The sequence below is a fragment of the Phocoena phocoena genome, chromosome 12 (assembly GCF_963924675.1).
Source record: "Phocoena phocoena chromosome 12, mPhoPho1.1, whole genome shotgun sequence".
Lineage (NCBI taxonomy): Eukaryota > Metazoa > Chordata > Mammalia > Artiodactyla > Phocoenidae > Phocoena > Phocoena phocoena.
The window spans coordinates 2,388,786-2,413,083 of NC_089230.1; the positions used below are offsets into that span (position 1 = coordinate 2,388,786).

The window sequence follows — 24,298 nt, forward strand, 5'->3', positions numbered from 1 at the left end:
TGGGGATGGGGATGGTGTGAGGGGAGCATCTTGGCAGAGACAGTGGCTGAGGAATGACAAGGCCAGCGTTTGTGGGGTGGCTGGAGCCAGGGCCTCTGGGATGGATGTGCACTTCCGTCCTGCACAGCGATCTGGTCCGCTGAGCTGTGAGGTCCGAGTAGGCTAAGAACTTTGATGCTCATCCAAAGACCAATGGGGAGGACTTCCCTGGTGGTCCAGTGGTTAAGACTCCACACTTCCACTGCAGGGGGCGCGGGTTCGATCCCTGGCCAGGGAACTAAGATCCTGCATGCTGTATGGCCATAAAAAACAAAAACCAGGGCTTCCCTGGTGGCGCAGCGGTTGAGAGTCCGCCTGCCGACGCAGGGGACACGGGTTCGTGCCCCGGTCCAGGAAGATCCCACATGCCGTGGAGCGGCTGGGCCCGTGAGCTATGGCCACTGAGCCTGCGTGTCCGGAGCCTGTGCTCCACAACGGGAGAGGCCACAACAGTGAGAGGCCCGTGTACCGCAAAAAACAAAACAAAACAGAGATCAGTGGGGAGACCCAGAAAGTTTTTCCAGGGGAGTGACCTAATTAGATCCACACCTAACTGTAGAGCCACTGTTGTCCGATGCAGTGAGGCCAAACAGACCCAAACATGGGAATTTGAAGCAGAGAAAGGTTTATTGCAGAACTAAGGAAGGAGAACAGGCAGCTTGTGTTCAAAAACCCCGAACTCTCCAATGGTTTTCGGGGAAGAGTTTTTATAGGCAAAATTTGGGGTGAGGGCTGTGGGGTGTGTGGCTTCTTCTGATTGATGAGGTAACAGGGCGGGGCGCCAGGAATCTTGTGCTCAGCCTGAAGTTACCATCCTCTACCTGGGTGGCGGCCCTAGTTCCTGTAGAGAAAGATATATCGATACATATATACATATGTGTGTGTATATATATATTTATCCCTTGAGGAGGAACTAGGACTCTGCTTTATCGCTGCACTGCTTTTCCTCTGTCTCTGTGTTCCTTCACTTCCCTAATTAGTAACTGCTTGAATCCACCCTTTGGAGCTCAGGGAAGGTCTAGGAGGCTGAAGCCTTTTGCTACAAACAAGAAATGGGGACCCAGAAAGGCTTTTGTACCTGGGAGGGCACCTACGGTCCCACTTGGTTTGCCCACCCCTTGGCAGTAGAGGGGAAAGGGAAAGTTGACAGAGCCACAGAGAACCCAGGGGCCAGGCGCAATCTCTGAGGGTTAGTTTCTGAGGATGCAGGAGGAGGAGTGTGGATGCAGGACTGCGCAGGATGTGGCAGAGGTGGGCAGGCGGTCATACAGGAGTCCACTACCGCCCGCTCTCCCCCGCCCATGGAACTGAGCATCGCTTTGATGGATCTGCACTTCCCTGGTTCTTAGACCCAGGACATTCCCTGTGTGGTTGGAGGAGGGAGCCGGCACAGGCTTGACTTGCCGTTGCCCGTTGCTCCTGGGGGCAGGCTCAGCCCCGACGGTCCTGCAGCTCTAAGTCTGTGAAGTGCTGCACACAGCGGGGCCCATGTGAATGGAGCAGAGACCAAGGGAATCGCGTGGGGTCACGGTAGGGGGGCCCTCTGCGGTCTTGGAGCTGGTCAGACATGATTGCCCGGGGATCGAAGGCTGCCCCTAACACCCCTGTGGTGGGGAGGCCATGGCACACGCGCCTCTCTGCCTGCTGGGTCCCGAGGGTCGCACCTCCTTGAAGACAGCCTGGCCCCAAGGGAGCAGCCTCCTCCCCGCACTTTTCTGCGGCCCCAAGCCGCTGTCTCCACACACTGTCCCACTCCTTGACGGGCTGGCCACTTGGCCCTGACCGCACCGGCTCCCGGGCAGCTCAACGCCGGGAGGAGGAGCCGCGGCAACGAGGACATCAGAGAAGGTGGCTTTAAAGTCGACTTCACGGGCCCGGGCCAACGGCGGCCGGGAACTAGACCGAAAGGGAAGCCGCGTCAAAGAGGCAAAGGGGCAGAAGGACTGACCTGGGCCGGGGGCTTGTCCTCCCGATGGGGGCGTGTCCTCCAGAAGGGGCGTGGCCTCCAGAAGGGGCGTGGCGTCGGGGCCTCACGTGGCGTGTTCGCCAGCCGGGCGCGCGTCCGTCGCACAGGGGCGTGGCGTTGGGGCGCCCTGGGCGAGTCCGAGGCTGTGGGCTGGTCCCGGGCTGGGGGCGTGACGTCAGGCGCCCGGGGCGGAAACAAGCAGGGCTTGGCTTGGGCCGCGGGGTCCAGGCGAGGGTCTCGGCGAGGGTCGCGTTGCGCGCGGGCTGGGACTGCTGTGCGCTTGGAGGTGCCGGTGAGGTGGCGGAGCCCATGGGGCTCCCGGTGGTCGGCGGGCGGGGTTCCGGCGCCTCTCAGGGGCCCGCCGCGTCCTCAGCCGTGGGCAGGGGTTGGCCGCGTTGCTCGGTGGCCGCCGGCCAGGCGCAAGGTCGGCTTAAGGAAATCTGCCCCTTTTTAGGGAAGCGCAGGGCCTGGCGCTGGACAAGGCCTCGCGCCCTCGGAAGGCCGCGCCTTGGTACCCCTGCGGGGTCCTCCGCCGGGTTCGGCCGATGAAGCCCGCGGCCCGCCTGGGCGCCCTGTGCCTGGCGCTGTGCTGCCTGGGCGGCGCGCGCGGGCTCTGGAGGAGGTGAGCTGCGGAGGGGCTCGGGGGGACGGGAGGGCCTGCAGGGGGACACGGTTGCCCGGAGCCACCGAGCGTCCTCCGGAGGCCTGGCGCGCACGCTTTCCGTCCAGGGTCCGGTATCCTGGTGAGGTGGTCGTGGTTCCTCTTTCCAGGTTTCTTTTGCCCTTCCTCCGCTCCCTCTCGTTCCCTCTTTCCGTCCTTTCTGTTGCAGCTGACAGTGTATGGGGCAAACAGGCTGTCTGGGAGAGGAGTCTCATTTTACTAATGTAGTGGAGACCGAGATTTGAGAACCAGATTTTAATTTTCTTCTGTTTTATTTGGGTAATGCTTCAGTTAACAGAAGGATTTCATACTTACTAAGCAGGCCTGGGAAAAGGTCAGTTTTCTTTTTTAAAAAACTTGGGTATAGCTGCTTTACATCCCCTCCCTCCCCCAGCTGTATGTATACACACATCCCCTCCCTCCCCCACCCCCCATCCCACCCATCTAGGTCAGCGCAGAACATTGAGTAGAGTTCCCTGTGCTATACAGCAGGTTCTCATTAGTTATCTATTTTATACATAGTAGTGTATATATGTTAATGCCAGTCTCCCAATTCATCCCACCCCCTTCTTTCCCCCCTTGTTGTCCATACGTTTGTTCTTTGCATCTGTGTCTCTATTTCTCCTTTGCAAATAGCTTCATCTGTACCATTTTTCTAGATTCCACATATATGTGTTAATATACGATATTTGTTTTTCTCTTTCTGACTTACTTCACTCTGTATGACAGTCTCTAGATCCATCCACATCTCTACAAATGACCCAACTGCGTTTCTTTTTATGGCTGAGTAATATTCCATTGTATATATGTACCACATCTTTATCCATTTGTTTGTCGATGGACATTTAGGTTGCTTCTATGTCCCGGCTATTGTAAATAATGCTGCAGTGAACATCGGGGTGTGTGTGTCTTTTTGAATTATGGTTTTCCCTGGGTATATGCCCAGTAGTGGGATTGCTGGATCATATGATAGTTCTATTTTTAGTTTTTTAAGGGAAGTTCATACTGTTCTCCATAGTGGCTGTGTGGAGAAAAGGGAACCCTCTTGCACTGTTGGTGGGAGCGTAAATTGTTTTTCTTTTTTAGGGAACCACCGTTGCTGTTTTATCACTTTAAAAAGTACCATTAAATTTCAGTTTTCCCAGGAAGTGTATTTTCTGAAAAAGAGCTCCATTAATTAACTAATTGTTGATGTCAAGTTGAGAGTGTATCATCGGAGAGGTACTGTGGTGCACGGGTTGAGTATGAACTGCTAGCTCATATCCAGATGTAGGACCTTGGAGCTCTCTATCAAGGTCATTCATCCTAAAGTCGAGAGAGTGACAGCACCTGCCTCCTAGCCTTGGTGCCAGGAGACATCAGTTAAAGTACAGACTGTGCTTAGAATCATGCCTGCCCGATAGTAATCAATCCATGTCAGCGAAGACGTTAGGCTGTAGTATGTGGTCACCTCCAGCTGATTCTCGCGATTCGTGCCACTGATACAGTTGGCGAGCAAGCATGGTTTCGAGAACATGCGGGTGATTCAGACCCTGAGGGCCTCACGGGTCAGCGGGTGTTTTCCCAGGCCCTCTTTCTCTGCTTAGTGGGCCTTTCTCTTTACAGCACAGTCAGCACCTCCGCCGCCTTGGGAGGACGTTTCTCTCTGGGTGGTAGGTGGTTATTGTGTGACAGACGTTGTGAGTCTTGGTAGTTTGATTGTAAACTGCGTACTGCTGGTCTAGTTTTCCCGGCCTCTGCCTGACCTTCCAGCCTCAGTTTCCACCTATGTGAAAGACGGTTTTCGTACCCGGAAAAAAAAAACAAAGAAAACCTCTTCTAATGCTTCTCCCAGCCCTAATGTTCATGCTGCAGTTCTCTTTTCTCTTGTACTGAGCACTTGCTCATTAGTTCAGACTGAAAAAAGTTTCGAAATATCGTGAATTCTCTACTTATTCAGCAGTACTCAACTATTTACAAAACGAATGTGTAAGAACTTAGTACTGTTTTGCTGTTGAGTCTTTGCTTCTAAAAATGCATTTATCCTGAATTACGTGTCTACTCGAGTTGTATCCCCTGTTGCTGCTACTGTTTTCCGTCTGTACAGCGAGTATTTTCACAAGCCGGTCTTTCTGCCTCTGTCTCTGTGTGTGCTAAGCCTTGCACACCTGGTGGGAGGGAGGGTCCCCGTGTGAATGCTACTCCACGACCCCTCATGGAGTCTCAGGGAGGGACGGGTGGGTTTCACGGGGACGTGGGAAGGAGCCTCTAGGATCAGACGTCACCCATCCTGCAGAGAATGAGTAAAGATTCCCGGTGGGTGGGGTGGTGACAGCAGCCTCGCGTGCCACCCTAGGTGGTGTTCTGTGGCCATGTGAGCTACGAAAACCATTCTGTTTTCAGGCTTCTGGGTCTCACAAATGCTGCCGAGGGGTAAGGGGTCTGTGTCTGCACCGCGTGAACACCTGAGGGGAAGGGCGCCTTCTGGTTCATTCCCTCACTGCCACTCTCTGCTCCCCTTCAGCGGGGCCCCTCCTGGCTGCCTGATCCAGAATCTCCACCCTCTCCCCACCTGGCAGGGCAGGCCTGCCGTCCTCCTTAGTCACAGTCCTTGGCCCTCGGCGCTGTGCGTCCCCGCGCGTCCTCCTTCGGCACGGCCGTCATCCCCCTCGCTGGCAGGTGCGCTGCGGGACGGTAGGGACCCGGCCCCCCAAGCCGTGTCAGGGCCACATGCGCAGCTGCAGCGCCAAGCCTGCGGCGGGCGCCCCGTGTTCCCCGAATGAATGCTGGCGTGAGTGGATGGATGAATTGATCTTTGTGTAACTTTTTAAAAAGCTCCTGAAAAATACGTCCCTTGTCTTTTAACAGTGACAGCCATGAGTGGCATAAACTAATTATGGTTCACCACTGGCCTGCGACAGTGTGCAAGGTGAGTTCTGCCTCGACCGGCCCCTCTGACCAGTGACCCCCCCACCCCCGGTGAAGAGGAGGTTGCCCAGCAGGTTTTCTCGCCAAGCGCCTCTTGCCGACGGAACCTCCCGGCCTGTCCTGCCTCACAAGGCGGCGCCTTCCCGGCCGGAGACCATCCCTCGGGGAGGGCCTTGCGCGAGGTTCTGGGGGCGGTGACACAGGCCCACAGACAGCAGGGGCTGGCTCAGGCATCACGAATGTATCCTCCCAGTTCTGGGGGCCCGAAGTCTGAAAGCAAGGTGCGGCAAGGCCCTTCCAGAAGTTTCGAGAGAGAATGTGCTCCAGGCCTCTTCCTGGCTTGTGGCGGTGCCGGCGCTCCTTGGCTTGTAGGCACAGCCTCTGCCCCGCCTCCGCGCCGTGGTCTCCATCCGTGTGTCTGTTTCTTTTTTTATTTTTCCATTCCTTTTTTTAAAAAAAATTAATTAATTTATTTATGGCTGTGTTGGCTCCTCGTTTCTGTGCGAGGGCTTTCTCTAGTTGTGGTGAGCGGGGGCCAGTCTTCATCGCGGTGCCCGGGCCTCTCACTATCGCGGCCTCTCTTGTTGTGGAGCACGGGCTCCAGACGCACAGGCTCAGTAGTTGTGGCTCATGGGCCTAGTAGCTCCGCGGCATGTGGGATCTTCCCAGACCAGGGCCCGAACCTGTGTCCCCTGCATTGGCAGGCAGATTCTCAACCACTGCGCCACCAGGGAAGCCCCCGTGTGTCTGTTTCTTATAGGAACCCCAGGGATTGCACTGAGGGCCTACCCTCTTCCAGTCTGACCTCCTCTTAACTTGATGACACCTGCAGAGACCCTGTTCCAGATAAAGTCACGTTCAGAAAGGCCTGCGGTTAGGACTTCAGCATGCCCTCCGGGGACAGGCCTTGACCTGTCCCCTTCGTCCACTATCGCAAGTCTCGTTAAAATGTCTCCGCCAGAGCCTTGCCGGCCTCCTTTGCTCCGCTTGGCACAGATGGCGCCTTCCCTCCTTCAGGGTGGCCTCCGTCTGGCCCTGCCTCGCCTGGTGCCCTTGTCCTTGTAGAGCGTGTTGCAGAGGCTCTGTCCCGAGCGCAGCCAGCTGGCGCCCCTCCTGCGGCCTGCGGGCCGTGTCCCGCCCCCGTGCATCTCGGGGGCAGTTGTCGCGCCGATCCTGGTGTTGGTGCCACGACTCTAAAGTCGTTTCAGCATATTGCTCAGCTGGCCCTAATTTTTTTGACAGTGTTTCTGAAATTTTGACTTGAAAATTCTCAATTTTGAGGCCTTTCCGTAAGTGCTGGGAGGCGGAGACATGTGTAAATGGCAAAGCCTCATCACCATAGCATTAGCTACCACCCCCGCATCACACGGCCACCACGTCTTTCTCGTGCTGAGAACATTTGGGGTCTGCTCTCTTCGTAGCATTCAAGCGCGTGAAACAGCATTATTCGCTGTGGTCACCGTGCTGTTCGTTAGGTCCCCAGGCGTCTTCATCTTATAACCGGAGGTTTGTACCCTCTGAGGAGCATGTCTCTCTCCATTTCCCCAGCCCCGCCCCTGGCAGCCACCACGCTGCCCCTGGAAACTCATTTCTAACAGGGGATCTCTTACTGTATTAGACTGCTCTGGTTTTAGTTTCCCAAACTTTACAACTTCCTGTGTCTTTCTCCCTCTGGTGCTGGTTCTTTGCTCCAGGGTGGGGAGGACAGTTGGCGGTGGGTAGAATGGAGTTGCCTGTAAGCTGTTTTCAGTTTTGTTGGGAATCTAGCTCTCACTCCTACGTAGTGAGGACGCAGGGGAGCCGTGGGTTCCTTCAGGAAGGACCTGTGTGTGGAGCTCCTACCCTGGGTAACACTGGGAGATTTGCCTTCAGGGCCTGGGACGAAACTTGTGGGTGCTCCCGTGTGCTGAGTAAATATGCCTGGAAGTGCATTCCTGCCTTGAGGCTTCAGAAACGAGATGAAAAAAATCAATTGCTAGCAAAATATCACTGTTAGGGGATTCATCTTGATCCAGGGCGGCCACGATAAGGGTCCTGCTATCCCAGTCAAGTGTCATCCCGGGGACAGTGCCGTCTCTGGGCTCCTGCCCCTGTGAGCGATGTACGCGTCACAGGTGCAGGGACAGGTCTGTCCTCAGTGCTCAGCATGGCCCCTCACGAATGCTTGCTGACGCGGGAAAGGAAGCGGCACCTTGACCTCAGTTTCCCCCCGTAAAGGCTCATCTGAGACGCTGGGTGTAGAGCTGGGGTAGAAGATCCCCGCTGGGGCCTGTCTGCCCGTCCCCAGCCTCGCACTGTGGGAAAGGGCCCGCCTGCTTTGCATGTGGTTTCCTTGGGGATGAGATGAAGTCCACGACCTCTTGCTCTGATCCCACACTTTGTCCTCCCGCCCTCTGTCCCCTTGTTCTGTAGCCTCACATCAGACATTTCAGGCACCTAAACCAGGCCTGCCCTCATTTCCAGAGCAGCCGTAAAAAGCAGCAGCCTCCCTACATCAAAAGGTGATTCAAACAGGAGGGGCTTGCACGTCAGCAGGATGCCTCAGCACTCCTCACCAGACCCGGCATGAACTATTCATTTGCTTATTCACTGTGGGGCTACTGGGCCTGGGTTCTGACCCACTGCCTGATAGCTGAGGTGATTATTGCTTTGGAAAAACCCCATTTTAGCTAAACAATTTGGAGGTCCCTGAAACGTGTTACACTGAGATTTTTATCTCTAGAGTTTATCTTTAATGTTAAGGATATGCTCCTATTCTCACCTTGGCATTTTTCTTGGCTCCAGATTTTCAATACTTCTTATTCCACTGTTGTATTTGGGCCTGGTGCCTGAACAAACTTGAGTTTAGCAGGATACCGTCAGCCTCTTGTTCTCATTTTTGATTGTATGACGAGAAAATTATTCATGGGTAAGTATGAGTGTATCCATCAGATTGACTTAATTTTCAAACACATAAAAAGAACAAAAGTAGCTATTAAATTCTGTTTTCCAAATCGTTGGTTCACTCATTTCCAATGGAATATCCAGCCGCCCCCCTCCCCGTGGTATTCTCATGAATATTGCTTATGGTAGATTACCACGGAACTTATTTCGTGTTAGTCGTGTATTGGATCTCACTGATACTTGTCAGAAGAAAGGAAGGTTGTTAAGTGTATTTAACAAACAACAAACCAGTTGTCTTCTCTGTCTTTTCTCCATAGGAAGTTAAGAACCACTGCAAAGACCCCCCAGATTACTGGACCATACACGGATTATGGCAAGTACTTCATGCGTTTAAAACTTCAGCAGCCTCAGAAGCTGGCTGACCTGGAGATCTAGCTTGAGTCTGATCCCGATGTGTATACTTGCGATTTCTGTTAGGAGTTTACTCAATGGACCAGATCCTTATTGAAAAACATCTTTAGTCTTTCTAACGTAACCCTACTTCTGTCGTACTTGAGTCCTGTTTTGGTAGAACAGTAACAGTCTAGTTTAAATATGCATTTAAGGATTCTCAGTATATTTTAGATCACTAAATCTTAATTTTCTTATTTTCTTTTGGGGCCAGTAAGTAAATGCATAACAATAAATAAATAAATGTGTGTATATTACATATATATGATGTGTATGTATAGTATATGTACTTCACAGACACCCAAATTTATTTTTCTGGTTTTGCCTGCATTTTGTTTAGTTTATTTTTTTGTTGTATGTGTGTATATTTGTGATGTTAAACTATGTGTGCTAATTTGCCCAAAGGGATCGGCCTGGTCCCCCTTCTCCCCGAGAGGAGGGACATCCTGGCTCATGCTGGGCTGCTCCTCAGGGACAGGGGTCAGCAGGAAGCAAATTAAACCGGGGCCTGAGGACCTGGCCTCATCCCACCTTTGGGTTTCTGGGATTTTGCTCACGTCCTCGGCTGTCCTTGAGCTGGGGGACGGCACCCAGCGCTGTGGGAGCGGGGCTGGTCTCGGGTGCTGGGCTGGCCTGCCGACCCTGGAGAAAGCAGGTTTGTCCCTCATGATGTCAGCTGCAGGTGGAGGCTGAGAGTTGACACGTCCAGAATTAGACACGTGAGGACAGCGTCACATGCGCAGGTCGGGAGGGTACACGTGCTCGGTGCTGAAAGAAACATACCAGCCAATCTTAAGCCGTCACCAGGCACTTCTGAGCACGATACATATGTTGTCCCATTAATCCTCGTCGCCTTTAAGGAGACGGGAACTCATGTTCTTCTCACACTGTGGCTGATGAGTGGACATTTGCAGACTCAGAATCCGGCCAGAAATCCCCGCCGGGCCGGCTCCGGGGCGCCCCCTACCGGCTTGTTTACTTTGCTTCCTCTGCTAGGAAGTCCGCCGGTTTGCATTGTGCCTGGATGTTTTGAATGACTTTCCACTTTGAAAGAAACTCCGATAGTGACCGCTTGTACCGGAGCATGACTCACATGGCAGAAGGAATTCCCAGTTAGAAGTCACCTCCCTTTCGTTCTCCACAGACCTTAACGCAGGTGTTTTCTCATGCCGTTTGGAACCAGCCCAGCCAAGACTAATTTCTCTTTATTTGTTCAATTTTAATTTCAAGGCCTGATAAAAGTGAAGGATGTAACCGATCCTGGCATTTTAATCCAGAAGAGATCAAGGTATTAACTTTTTTCTTTACTTTTTATTTTATATTGGAGTATAGTTGATTAACTATGTTGTGTTAGTTTCAGGTGTACAGCAAAGTGATTCAGTTATACATACGCATGGGTCTACTCTTTTTCAAATTCTTTTCACATTTAGGTTGTTACATAATATTGAGCAGAGTTCCCTGTGCTACGGTTACCCATTTTAAATAGAGCAGCATGTACGTGTCAATCCCAGTCTCCCAATAGATCCATTCCTCCTCTAAGTGTGCCCTCGAAGCCATGCTTTAAGGTGTATTCACCGGCATTTACTGATATCTGAGATAGTCCCACAAGGTAAATGCGATTTGCATTTACTTAAATCCTCCTCTGTCCTGGGCCCGAAGCGCCGCAGTGACGGTGAGGTGACCCTGGCCCCAGCCCGTGGCCCGTCATCCCTGCTCCGGGACCCTCGGCCGCTCAGCGTGTGCTCAGGCGTGTGTGCGCGGCCCTGGCTTGCAGAGGCGCCGTGGCCCCCAGGCTGTCCTTGCTGGCTGCAGGCAGGGCGGGTTTCTCAGTGGGCCCCGTGAGCGGCGAGGGAGCGGTGGGCCTTTCTAGGACAAAGGCTCGTGGTACAGAGGGACTCCTGGCACTGGGGTATACGAGAGTTGGTAGCAGACGCTCCTTCCGCACGTGCACACACACCTACACGCGCACACGTGCACACGCGTGTGTTCACCTCTGCACCGGGTGCTGACAACCCCTCATGTGTGACTAGTCAGCTGTCGAGGTAACTAGTACCTGGATTCACAGGGCAGGGCCTGTGCGGCTACTGAGGCCTCCCTGAAAACATGGGGTAGAATTACGGACCCTTTCCAGGAGTATATGGCCCCCAGGAGGACAAGGTAATTGTTCCAAACCCATCAGAGGTTCGAGTCCAAATGGAATTATTTCCTCCTCTTTCCTTCTCATGAGGACCTTCAGTGCTGTGAGCCTAGAGGCCTGAGAGGCCGGAGCCCCAAAGCCCGGTGAGGTCTCTTTCCTCAGACGTACTTTTCTCTTCCTGGACTGACTTCGACCGCCCCTAACGCTCCTGGTTAGAGCCTTGTGATCCTGCAGTGGCATCCAGGTTAATTCACTCGTAACGGTGTTCTGCGTGCCTGCGGGGTATCGGGCACCGGGCCAGGGGCTGGGGACGTGGGGAGCAGAGCAGGACGAGGTTTCTGGCCACGTTGCCTGCAGCCGGGAGGCAGCACACACATCACAGAGTGACAAGCAGAGTGCCTGGGCGGAGAGGACTTAGAGCCTAGGACAGTGGACCTGGGCCGGGCTCCCCTGAGGAGGTGATAGAGAGCTGGAATCCGACTTAACCAGGAGACGGGAGAGGAAGGCTGGGGTAAGAGCATGTGCAAAGGCCCCGGGGTAGGACGGAGTTTTTGAGAAACTGGGGGTGAGCAGTGGGCCGGGGCAGTGTTGAGGGCCAGGTCCTACAGAGCCTGTGTACTGGTTAAGGGTCGTTTGTCTGCGTGAAGACCCAGAGGGAAGTCGTTGGAAGCATTCAAACTGGAGAGTGAAGGAAGCCAGTGTGGCTTTTCTGTGGTTGCCCCGGCTGCCTGCCTGTTAAGTGAGGAGGCTCTGCAGGGTCCCTGCCAGAGGCCAGGAGCCTGGAATAGACGGAGGCTATGGGGATGGAGGGGGAGGAAGCAGCAGGCAGGACCGACTCCGGGTGGGGGCTTGTCTAACTAGGTGGGTGTCAGCCTCCTTCCCCGGCCCAGGGGACCACGCCTTGGCAGATGGGATCGAGGGTCAGTTGTGGACACATTGAGTTTGAAGTGCCCTGGAAGCATCCAGGTAGGGTAAGTGTGTCAGGAGAGAGGTCTGAGCTGGAGATGAACTTCGGCATCAGCGCAGTCAGTAAGGCGTACACGTGAGTGCGGATGGGGTAGTGTGGAGCTGGCAGGGACCAGCCTCCAGTAGCCCCGGCGTTTAGAGCAGGAGGGACGAGGGCCACGCAGAGAAGCAGCCAGAGGGGAGCTTCGCGAAGGAGTGTAGCCAGGGTTCCTAAAGGGAAGGCAGGGGGCCCTCTGGATGGAGGGCTTGCAGGCCCAGGCCAGGAGGTGACCGGCAGCTGCCCTTTGTTCAGAACAGTGCCGCTTTACTTGCTTTGTAGCAGAGTGTCCAATCTAGCATCTGTCCCAAACAAAAGCAGCCTAGTTTGGGCAATAAAGCATATCGTCGCTCTGCTCCCCGAGGACTATGGGGGCTGAAGCCAGCTTGGGGCAGGTGGAGGGTAGGTGGGAATGGAGACAGTCGGGGAGGGCAGCGTCCGGGGAGATGTCCCGCTGTGCGGGGTCGGGGGCGGTGTGTGAAATCGGTTCATAGCTGCTGGGTTGATGGGAAGGACCCATCACGGTGGGAGTGGTGGCGGGACTGAGAAGGTGAGGTCATCCTGGGCCTGGTTACACACCTTTTTTTAATGGAACCTTTCCTGGCCTCATGTGTGTGTGGGAATTGGAAAGTAAACTTGAACGCTGTTCAGTTTAGGGTGACTGACCGGTGTAGGGCCAAGACTGCCCAGCCCAGACAAGCTCTTGTCTAGGGACAGCGAGAACTTGTATTTTGTGTTTGATTTCATTAGTAGACACTATTTCTTTCGAGCAGTTTTAGAAACCTAAAACGGAAAATTTAAGTGGAAAGGACAGAGTTCCCATACACTTCCCCCCATGCCCCTACCCTGTACAGCGTTCCCCAGTGCAAACATCTGCGTTAGTGAGGTACACGTGTTACAAGTGATGAGCCAGTATTAATACTTTATTACCAACTAAAGTTGATAGTTTACGTTAGGTTCACTCTTCGTGTTGTGTGGTTTTTATGGGTTTGGACAAATGTGAAATGACATGTATCCACCGTTATAATATACACCGTAGTTTCACTGCCCTAAAAATCCCCTGTGCTCAGCCTGTTCATCCCTCCCCAGCCTCAACCCCTGGCAACCCCTGCCTCTCACTGTCTCCATTGTTTGGCCTTTTCTAGAACGTCACGTAGTTGGAATCATACGGTAGGTAGCCTTTTCAGGTTGGCTTCTCTACCTCAGTGATATGTACTAAGGTTCCTCCATGTGTTTTCGTGGCTTGATAGCTAATTTTTTTAGCGCTGAATAATATTCCATTATCTGGATGGACACAATTTGTTTATCCATTCACCTGTCAGAGTTGTATTTTCAAATACACTTTCATGATTCCCCAGATTTCACATTCAGATGTGTCTTAAGAAACACTTCATGCCAAATAAGCCCAGAATCACTTTACTCACCTGAGTGTTATTAATTCGCAGAGCTCAGTTCTATTTACGTATTAGCTTCTCAGATTTGCCTTCTGGGTTTTGAGTTGTTAGGTCCTACCTCGATTTATTCTTATTGCTGTCACTCTGCACAGGACCTTTTGCCAGACATGAGGATGTACTGGCCTGATCTGCTGCATCCGTCTCCTAACCGCAGCCTCCATTTGTGGTGAGTGAGTTCTGGGGGCCGTCACGAGCCTGAAGCACAGGTGTGAGAGCTTCGGGGCTGTTCCGGATGCAACTATGGGAGCACAGGTAATGTAGAACCTGTCTCCCAAGGCTCAGAAGAGGGAGTGGCCTTTCATCTGCTGTGCCATTTTTGGAGCTGGTCTTCAACGGATAAAAAAATGAGGGCAGGTAGAATTTACTTTGTAAACTTGCTTTTTAATCTGTTAGATCGTTCATGACTTCGTTTTAAAAATGTCCTCTACTGAGGCTTCATTAAGCCAAATACTTGCCTATCTAAGATGCCATCGCTCCAAATCAGACAGGAGAGAATGTTTCTCAGGGAAATGGTGCTGTTGTCCTGAAATTGATAAGAAAAAAGAAGACGTCCCCACAAGACAATGACCTCTCTCCTGTGACTCAGGGCGGAGAGAAGGTGAGGTCTTCACGGAGGCTGAGCCCCGTCCGTCCCAGTGTCCTCAGTTCAGCGAGAGCTGAGCCGAGGAGAAACGTGCTCTGTTTAATTCAGCAGACCTTTTTAAATGGTTGCTTTTGGAGAAGATAAAGTTGACATTCCTTTTATTTACATTGCGTTAACCAAAGATGATTCTTCAGTTTCTCCCTCACTGCAGGGTGGTAATTTATAATTCACATGACAATGAGTCAGATTTTGTCCCAAGTGATTAATTAACTTTGAAATATTTTTTGTGTAGACTCTTCAGGAAGAGTTAAATTTGGAGAAAAGCTTTTTGAAACAAAATGGAGTGACAGTGACGTCTGGCCCCCTGGTTCACTGGTGTTCGGTTTGAGTTCACTCGAGGGTGCATGGCAGGGAGAGGTGTTTTAGGACGCGTGGGTCTGGGTCTGGGGGCTGCAGTGCCCCCTGCACGGGAAGAGAGAAGCCCCCCTGAAAGTTCGGGAGACGAGCGGTCCAGGTCTCCAGTGCTGGCTCTGTGCGGCCTGTGTTCTAGAAAGCGGTTTCAAAGTAGATTATGGCCTTGATGAGTTGAAATCGTGAAAAACAGTAAAAAACTTTCGGATAGCACTTCACAGTATACTTCAGAGCAGAGTCTTTGGTGACTAAGTGAGCAAAAGAGAATATTTCCAGTTGTTAGGATGTTCCGTGATAGAGTCAATCAGATTTTTGTCAAGTGGTTTAAGAACACATCACTAAATGTACACAAAGATGGCCTCCCATGAGCTGAGTCCTTCAAGATTTGATCCAGTGGTGTGGGCGGAACACACATTCAACTTTGTGTTCTAACAAAGGCAAAATGATTTACCTTTTCAGGATAAATTACACACTTAAAAACTGTTGTTCTAAATGGAAAAGGTAATATCGCACTCTGGTGAATATTTATGCCTTTGGATGTGGACTCGGCCCCCGTGGCCCTGCCATTACCGGCCCCCTGGTGATTGCACTTGGGTAGCTGTGGCCCAGGTCGCCTTGGTGTGCAGGTGATAAAGCGTCCATGGAGGCACCCCGGCCTCTCCTGTCCTTAAGGGGCAGGCTCATGTCCGAAAACTTCTCTCTTCAACCTCAATTAAGATTCATAGATGCGAAGGAGAGGGTCTTGGTATCTCTTGGTGCTCAAGGTAATTCCCTAAGATTAAATCTATTAACACTATCAGCCATCCTGAAAAATACCACGTGCACGACCCTCTGCAAAGGAGGATTTTTGTTGGTTTTTTGATTCTTGTAAGAAAAAGAGCGAGAGTTTGGTCATTCCTGGTTGGCGATGCAGCCTCACTGTGGATGGTGTCCCTGGGCCTCAGCAGGAATCGTTGCCTCTCATCCCCGAGACAGACCAGGCCAGGCCGTGGTGGAGGGTGACGTGACGTCACTCAAGTGCCTGCTGGGGGTGAGAGGGCCACACCATAGTCGCGTCTGATTGGTGACAGACAATTTCGTGTTAAATGGAAAGTGTCCGATTCCAAAAGATGTGTGATTCGATGTTTTGAACGACGGTAATATCAGGACTTTAGCATCCTCTTATCTCTAACGTCTATAGAGTTAAACTTGCTCCAGGGAGACTTCCCTGGTGGCGCAGTGGTTAAGAATCTGCTTGCCAATGCAGGGGACACAGGTTCTGTCCCTGGTCTGGGAAGATCCCACATGCCGCGGAGCAGCTAAGCCCGTGAGCCACAACTACTGAGCCTCCACTCTAGAGCCCACGGGCCACAACTACTGAGCCCGTGGGGCACAACTACTGAGCCCGTGCACCTAGAGCCCGTGCTCTGCAACAAGAGAAGCCACCGCAGTGAGAAGCCTGCGCACCGCAGCACAGAGTAGTCCCCGCTCGCCACAACTAGAGAAAGCCCATGCGCAGCAACAAAGACCCAACACAGCCAAAAATAAATAAACTAAAATTAATTAACTAATTATAAAAAACTTGCTCTAAGGACTTCCCTGGTGGTGCAGTGGTTAAGAATCCGCCTGCCAATGCAGGGGACACGGGTTCTGTCCCTGGTCTGGGAAGATCCCACATGCCGCGGAGCAGCTAAGCCCATGTGCCACAACTACTGAGCCTGTGTTCTAGAGCCCACGAGCCACGACTAGTGAGCCCGTGAGCCACAACTACTGAAGCCCGTGTGCCTAGAGCCCGTGCTCCACAGCAAGAGAAGCCACTGCAGTGAGAAGCCCGCGCACAGCAGCGAAGACCCAACGCAGCCAAAAATAAATAAATAAAATTTAAAAACAACTTGCTCCAAGAATAACAGCAGTGGACATCTTGACTGTTATTGCAGGCTAGGAATGTTTGGGCGTGTGTGACGTGCTTTGTGAGCCTCAGCCCCTCACTTCTCCAACAGCCCCTGCAGGACGTTCTAGAATTGCTGCCCCTGTCCCACAGAAACTGAGGCACCCATAATTCAGTTACATGTTCAGTTAGCTGGAAAGAGTCTCCTTTTTCTCCTTCATAGAATTTAGAAAGTTATCAGATACATCACCCTGGAAGCTATTCTAGATGAAGAAAGTTAATTACTTAATCTACTTTTATTTTTCCTCATGGCTTTCTTAGGTCTGAGAGACTTGTAGCTTACAGCCACTGCAGTCACTTAGAACTGGCACTCTGGGTGATGTTATCAAAGGATTAGTGCACATTTACATTGTATTTCTGGGAGACTGCATGTGGGTTCCTCTTGAATGCTTGCATGAACATTTTTGTGAACTCTTCATGAATTAATCACTGATAAAGCTGAGGAAAGCTGATGCCCGTTTTGTTTTTCCATGCTAACCACGGTTAACTTCTGAATTGACAAGTTGTCAGTCGTTCTAAAGTGGGGATAAATCACGTTCAGCAGTTGATTGGATGGCAGCGCAAGGCAGTGGGAAGGGCCCTGAGCCTGGGGTCGGGTGCAGGTCAGGGGCTACCTGGCCGGGTGGCAGGTAAGCCAGGTTCCTAGCCAGCCCCTCTGAGCCTCGGTTTGCCCGTTTCTAAACCAGCAATAATGTTTTCACTTTGCAGAGTTGTGAGAATCAAATGAAGAATGGGAAGACATTTTGTAGAACTTTAATGGTTGATAAAATGTGAGGAGTTATGACCAATAGCAGTGTTTTTCTTGAATACAAGTAGCTGCTTGTTCGCAGACACTTGGCTGGGCTGTTGCTTCAGAACAGGTGTCGGTGTAGACGGACGTCTACGCCGTAAGCAAGTGGGGAACTGGCCCCAGGCAGTGTTGGTGATTAGTGAGCCTGCCTTTTCTGTGCCAGTGGCTGTTTAGCCGCTCCTGTGAAATCCCCTGGCTGGCAAGCCGTGGCTTTCCGGGAGGACACCCAGTGCCATGGGATTCTGTGGGTGCCTGAGCGATGGTGTTCTCTTTTTTCTCAGCTTGGGTTTGTTGTTAATTGTCGAAGCGAACTGGAGCAGATGAGCAGAGGACGCCTGGAGGGCAGTGACGAGTGCTCGTGGAGCTCGTGCTGGGTTCAGGGGCCTCAGTCCTGAGCGGGGTGGGGGGCTTTGAGTAGCTGCCCGTGTTGAGGTGAGGAACTTTACCCCTCCCGCTTTGTGAAAGCAGCAGCATGCCTGCCCGGGAATGCCCTGCACAGAGAGGAGCCCATGCAGACGGTTTACTGGGAGGTAGTTTCATTACTTTTTAACCAGAGATTTTTAAAAAAACATCCTTACAGGAAGCATGAGTGGGAGAAGCACGGGACCTGTGCCGCCCAGCTGGAAGCCCTCAATTCCCAGAAGAAATACTTTGGCAAAAGCCTGGATCTGTCTAAGGAGCTTGCCCTGAACAGGTGGGTCACTTGGTCCTGTAGCCTCGCCTTCCTCGCCCCACTCTCCCAAGTCATCCCAACCCTGGAGCAGCATCCCTGCCTCCGCTGCTGGGGACCCGGGGAAGCGGCCAGTGGGGTCGTCCCCGAGAAACAGCCACTCCCCCCCTGAGCCTTTCCAGATGCCTGGGGGCCCCGACCACTCAGAGCAGCCTGAGAGCCTCGGGGGGCTCATCAGACGTACTTGAGCCTGAGGCGGGCAAGACCGACGGGGGCACGCCTCTTAGCTGTGGATCCTGATAGAAGCGTGTTGCATTAGCAAGACCCGCATGCCCGGAATCCTTAGGTCTTTGCTCTGGTGCCCCGCGACAAGCAGGAGGGGGTTCGGGGTGAGGTCCTTGAACCCCTAGCGATGATCAGGCCCCGGGTGAGCTCTGGGGACTCGGAAACCCAGCGAGGGCCCTGCTGAGAGCCAGGTTTGACCCAGGAAGCTGGGGGCAGGCCGGCCCACCATATAGGCAGCATTTCTTCCTCTCCTTCATCTCGGTGCTCAGAACAAACCGGGAACTAGTGTAAAAGCCGTGGCGGGAGGTGACACAGCTCACTTGGGCCGAGCAGAGCGCGCCCAAGTCCTGTGGAGAACCTTTGCGTCTCCTTGAGACGAGGACACCCCCATCGGTTCCTTGCACCTGCCCCGACGCCCCAGCGTTGGGGGCTCCACGGGACGTGTCCCCGTCCCACACCCCGCCCCGCTCACTGCGATCAGAGCGGAGTGACAGCTGGGATCTGGGTGGGAAGGATCCAGGCCAAGGCGGGAGGGGAGCGCCCTTCGGGAGACGGGGAACCACAAGGCACACCCGAAATCAGGCGCTCAGCGCCCTGGCTCCCGATGGGGGCCAGTCATGCAGTCGTGTAGCTCCTCCCTCCTCGGGTCTGCTCGCTGCTGTGAGGTGCTGGGGGCCGCCCGCGGAGCCCGAGGTCGCCTCCAGCTCTGGATCTGCAGGGCTGAGTGCCCGCGCTAAGGATGTGATAGAAATGGCAGCCTCTTACACATCCTGGGTGTCCTGCAGGGGTTTCGTGCTGGAAGCAGAAGAACAGGCCCTGTGAACACATTTCCCCACTGCAGAGGTCCCGGGGAGAGGCAGCCCAGGGCGTGTCGGGCAGCGCCCAGCGCACGAGAGCCACGGGTGCTTCCCACCCACCAGCCCCCGAGGGAAGGAAGGTGCCCTCTGTTTCCCACTGCGGACCTCACGGTCCCGATTCATGAGCAGCCTGAGTCCCACTGCACAACGAAATGACTCAGCCGTGCACACACAGGTGTCTCCTCCCTCTGGGACTTCCTCCCATTTAGGTCACCACAGTGCATCGGGTGAGTTCCCTGTGCTGTACAGTGCGTTCCCATCAGTTTCTATTTTATACAGAGTATCAGTAGTGTATATGTGTCAATCCCAGTCTCCCACTTCCTCCCACCCCACCCCTTTCCCCTTGGTGTCCATACATTTGTTGTCTACGTCTCTGTCTCTATTTCTGCTTTGCAGCTAAGATCAGCTGTACCATTTTTCTAGATTCCACACATATATGCGTTATTACACGACATTTGTTTTTCTTTCTGACTTACTTCACTCTGTATGACACTCTCTAGGTCCATCCATGTCTCTACAAATGACCCAGTTTCATTCCTTTTTGCAGCCCAGGTTTTATTGAATCAAACAGGAAAAGGGGAATAAACCAACATGCTGACAGTTTTAAAGTCAAATATCTGAATAATTCGTCCCTTCATCCAGCAGCTATTTATTAAGGACCTCCTGCTTAACGCTTTTTGAATGCCGGTGGCTTTACCTTTATACACACGGGTGCAAAGCTGCTGAATTCTGGAATCACTGGAGTGTGTTCACAGGGGCCCGCGGAGTGAAAGGCACTCCTGGGAATAGAATGTCTGTTAAAAACTATGTAGAGGGCTTCCCTGGTGGCGCAGTTGTTGAGAGTCCGCCTGCCGATGCAGGGGACACGGGTTCATGCCCCGGTCCGGGAAGATCCCACATGCCGTGGAGCGGCTGGGCCCGTGAGCCATGGCCGCTGAGCCTGCGCGTCTGGAGCCTGTGCTCCGCAACGGGAGAGGCCACAGCAGTGAGAGGCCCGCGTACCGAAAAAAAAAAAAAAAAAAAACTATGTAGAACAACCACAGAGAAATCCTATTCTTTCCCAGTTTTTCCAAGGAAAACCTAAACTCTTAGTACTCATAAAATTAAAATTGAGTCAAAACTTAAACATCCCTTCTGTTTTCTCTAATTATAAACCATTACTACAGATTGTAATTTTCTCAAAGGTAAGCCTGTCACATTATCATAAAGTAGCAGTTTTAAATTCAATTTATAATATAGAGGTAGCAAACCTGGAAAAATGTGAAATATCTTGAACCGAACCGAAGCTCTCAGATTACCCACAGATATGGACCAGGGGATTAATGCCAAACTAATCAACTCGGTAGGAAAAATTGTACTCTATCCTGGTCTAGATACCAGGTTTCCCCCAACATTTCTCCCTCTCTTTGCCTTATTTCCTTGATGCCCTAACCTAGGAGGGCTCTAGAGCAGTGTTACCCCAAAGAAATAGAACTCAAGCCACATACATGGTTTTAAATTTTCTAGTAGCCCAATTAAAAAGAGCAAAAAGAAACATTGGTTTTATAGTGTATTTTGTTTAACCCAATATATCCAAAATATCACTCCAACTTGTAATAAATACTTAAAAATCATTGAGAAGTTTTGCATTTGGGGGCATAAAGTGTTTGAAATCTGGCATTTATCCTACGGTGACAGCGCAAGGACGGGCAGTGGGTGTGTGTCTTCAAGGACCTCTTCCCGCTTGTTCTAGGACCACACAGCAAAGATCCATAGGTCACCGATGTGCGGTCTCTAGAGAAACTGTCTCGTTAATGCTTTTGCCAGAAATCATGACTGAAGGAGGCAGGGCCCGGCTGGAGTCCTGTTTCCCTCAGGCAGACCCCTGTCTGATGATGTCAGCGCCTGGGGTCCCTGCATCTTCTCCACGTGGTCACAGCTGGGATGATCCAGAGCCGTGATGGGGGATACAGAGCATTTTTGGAATTATTTAATCTGAGAATACTTTCACGCCGTACTCTGTCATTTAGTAAGTTAACCATATCATACTGTGATTAGCATTCACTAGAGCTGGTTAAAACCATGTGCTTTAGGAAGTGATTCCAGGCTGTAGGGATTGAACCTGTTTTAAAGATCTGACCAAATGCAAGGTTGTTAGGATAAGGCTAGAATCCCAAATCAATTGCTAAGTGTCGTTTAGGACAGGGGTGGCAGATGTGTGGTTATGTGATAGCAGCTCCAGTTGGTCGCAGCCATCCGGACCACTGCCGAGAAGTTCTGGTGCTGGAAGGGGGTCCAGATCAGACACGCGTGCGCCCAGGGTAAGGGGAGGTCCAGGCGGCCTGAGCACCATTTATGTGCTGCCCTTGTCAACAGATTTATTGCCCCAGGTAATAGAAAGTACACACTTTCCTTTAAGTGTCTTCATTTTTACTGTGAAATATGGTAAGAACAAGAAAGGAAAATGGACCTTCATTATAGTTATTTTTCTTTTACTTTAAATTTTAGCACGCTTCAAAAATTGGGGATAATACCATCTACTTACTACCAGGTAAGTCTTGCTTTCAGCTTAATCAAATGTGTATCCACTAACTGGGGACACCTGGCCACGTTCAAGTGTCCCACCAGCCTGTGAGCTACACTCAGGTTTTAAAGCGACCCAAACCAGACCCTCCGACCTGACTACTATGTTTCTAAATAGGTTTTATTTAAATCTTGTGTTCCTCTGTGTTTTGAGTGTAAACTAAAGGCTACTTAAACAGATGATTTTGAAGCAGATTGACGATTTCATGGTGAGAAGTGTGTTCCGGGTTCTGAGAGGCAGGTAGAATATGTAGTTGGAAACCACCGTTTTATAATAGTTTGAGGAAGAAAGTGAAAATTTGTTTTTATGATATAACTATGCTTTGTTGCGTGAGACTACTAGAAGTTGAAACATGGCAGAGCCTGTTGGCTGGTGGCCTCTACAGAAGGTTGTTGTTTCTACCCAGGGTGACCTTCTGTGAGCACAGCTGTGTTTGTGCTCAGCCAGGCCACCCTTGGCATCGGTGGCCGCCAGACCACAGGCCTGAAGTCTCTGCTCTGTGGCCCTTTGCAGATATAAAAAAAGCCTGAAGGTGTGGCTATAAAAAAGCCCGATATAGGATATAAAAAGGCCTGAAAGTCACTGATTTTTGCAATTCCGAGTTCGGTGCCACGGGTGGATGCTGAACCATCGTTCTGGTCTCGTGACAGTCGGTGGAGCTAAGTCTGCACTTGAGTCTTGCTCTTTGTATCTGCTATTTTCGTCCCTCCCTGGAGAGTAGGGACCAGAGGGAACAGTGCCCTTCAGGAGTGTCAGCTGCCCTTTGTCCATCCTGCCAGGAGGCCGTGAGGCAGTGTGCTTGCCGGCCCCTTGGTTTCATCTGGACTCCTGTTTAAGTACATAAAGGGAATTTTTTACATCCTTGCTCAGATCTTGACATTCAGAGAACTGATTTCGATTCTAGCAAAAGCAACAGTGACAGCACATGTTTTCTGAGCGCCTTCTCTGTACTGGAGGCATGAGGTTTGGTGTCTGAAGTAGCGTGATGCACGGCACAGGCAGGGTCCTGACCTCTGATCTCCTAGCAGGAGAGTCTCTGCTTTTAAAAGCACCCGGCCTCTAGGCCCTGGGTCAGGACAGCGAGGAGAACGGAGACCCTTGTAGAGCGGCTTGTGTGGATTCCGGTCTGGAGCGGGGAGCCCAAGGGGGCAGCCTCGTCTCCTTCGGGGGTGGGGGGCAGTTCATTCACCAGCATCTTCCAGTTCTATCTGTGAGCCAGGGGAGCTCAGGGGGATGACGCTGTTGTCGGTTGTTTGCGTTCGTGAGAGTAGAAACCCGTGTCACTCGTTCTTGAGTAAAACGGAACTGTTCATTTTCTCTGTTGAAGTTTCATTTCTAATGCACTTTATCTATTTTCAGATTTCAGATATTAAAGATGCCCTTGTCAGCGTGTACGGAGTCGTGCCCAAAGTCCAGTGTCTTCCAAAACAGGTCAGACGTGTGATGTCTTCCTTTCTGTCCGCATCAAGAAGACAACTTCAGTTTTTCTGAGAGCTTTGTCCTCACCGTGAAGTTCCCAGGGCAGAGTGGTATACGTGTGGGTGTGCAAACGGGCTTGTGCTGTGTGTGCATGGGCGCGCGCGCACGCGTGTGTGTGTGTGTGTGTGTGCGCGCACTTTGAAATAATAAACTGTCTTTTGACAGCGTGCTAGGATGGGGCTTGTTTTCTGGCAGCTTCCCCCTAACAAGAAGGCTCCCGTCCTGGAGGGGTGGTGCAGTAGGGGCGAGGCAGTGTGGGTATATTTTGCAGGTAAACATTTCTCAGTGTTCGCATTGTTAGTCTTAGACGTTTCAGTTGTAGTTACCTGTCCAACTCATAGATGGATTGTACTTTCTTTTGTCAGCTGATGAAGTCTTAAATTCATTTAGCGATAGGGTGCTGTTTACCTACTTATCTACAAAAAGCCGTGTCTTCTCCTGGGACTGTGAAGCAGATGCGGTGCATCCGGCTGTGTCTGCAAGCACCGTTACCGATGTGTAAATTTCTAAGCTGAGAGTGGGGTCCCTTCCCTCACGCCGCCAGCCTGGCGCGGGGGAGTGGCTGGGTGGTGACCACAGGTGCTGCCTTCGGCCCCAGCCCCACTGCACTGCTGGAGCTAGGCCTGCTCCTGGAACATGGACCCTGGCTCCAGAGCCACCGCTTTTGTTTTTCTTCAAGTTGTAAAACTCGCTGATCATAGAACCGTCATGATGGTCCAACCTGAATTCTAAGACGTCTTTTGTTCCTCATTGCAGGGCGACGAGGAGGTGCAGCTCCTTGCGCAGATTGAGGTGTGCTTCTCCAAGGACCTGCAGCTGCAAAACTGCATGGAACCCGGGGAGCCGGCGCCCCGAGGGCCGGAAGCGAGGCCGGCGGCGAGCCTGGGGCTGGAGATCTGCAAGGACGGCGTCCTCTTTTACCCCGCACTCAACAAGACCAATCACTGAGGCCCACATTTTGTAAATAGTCTTTATTTTGAAAAGCAAGAGGAATTGACAAACCACTGCTTTTTAAAAAGCAACTCCGAAGTGAAATCTCCTGTTTACAACCTCCTTTACCTAAGCCTGTTCTGTTTGTTTTGCTTTGCACTCCGTGTCTGGGAGTTGATTTTCGTGGTACATGTAAAGATGGGGTGAATACTGGGTACATTGAAAGGGAGGAAAGTTCCCCGCCCCTTGGCTGCTTTGTGACTGCAGTACAGCTTATGGTTTTCTTTTTCTCTCCTTTATCAA

General features: G+C 51.9%; 1 protein-coding gene across 1 annotated transcript; it reads left to right on the forward strand.

Annotated features, from left to right (window-relative positions):
• Positions 1-2,467: 2,467 nt before the first annotated feature.
• Positions 2,468-24,013, forward strand: RNASET2 (ribonuclease T2). The gene is made up of 9 exons (XM_065889205.1): positions 2,468-2,627; positions 5,514-5,574; positions 8,774-8,829; positions 10,137-10,194; positions 13,593-13,666; positions 17,792-17,905; positions 21,511-21,553; positions 22,946-23,017; positions 23,822-24,013. Exons 1-9 carry the CDS (start codon positions 2,551-2,553, stop codon positions 24,011-24,013), a joined length of 747 nt encoding a protein of 248 aa, XP_065745277.1. The 5' UTR covers positions 2,468-2,550.
• Positions 24,014-24,298: the final 285 nt, after the last annotated feature.

Coding starts and splice junctions, on each gene's coding strand:
- RNASET2 (XM_065889205.1), top strand. CDS start 2,551: ATGAAGCCCGCGGCCCGCCTGGGCGCCCTGTGCCTGGCGCTGTGCTGC. Junction 2,628..5,513: donor GCGCGCGGGCTCTGGAGGAG/GTGAGCTGCGGA, acceptor GTCTTTTAACAG/TGACAGCCATGAGTGGCATA. Junction 5,575..8,773: donor GGCCTGCGACAGTGTGCAAG/GTGAGTTCTGCC, acceptor TTTTCTCCATAG/GAAGTTAAGAACCACTGCAA.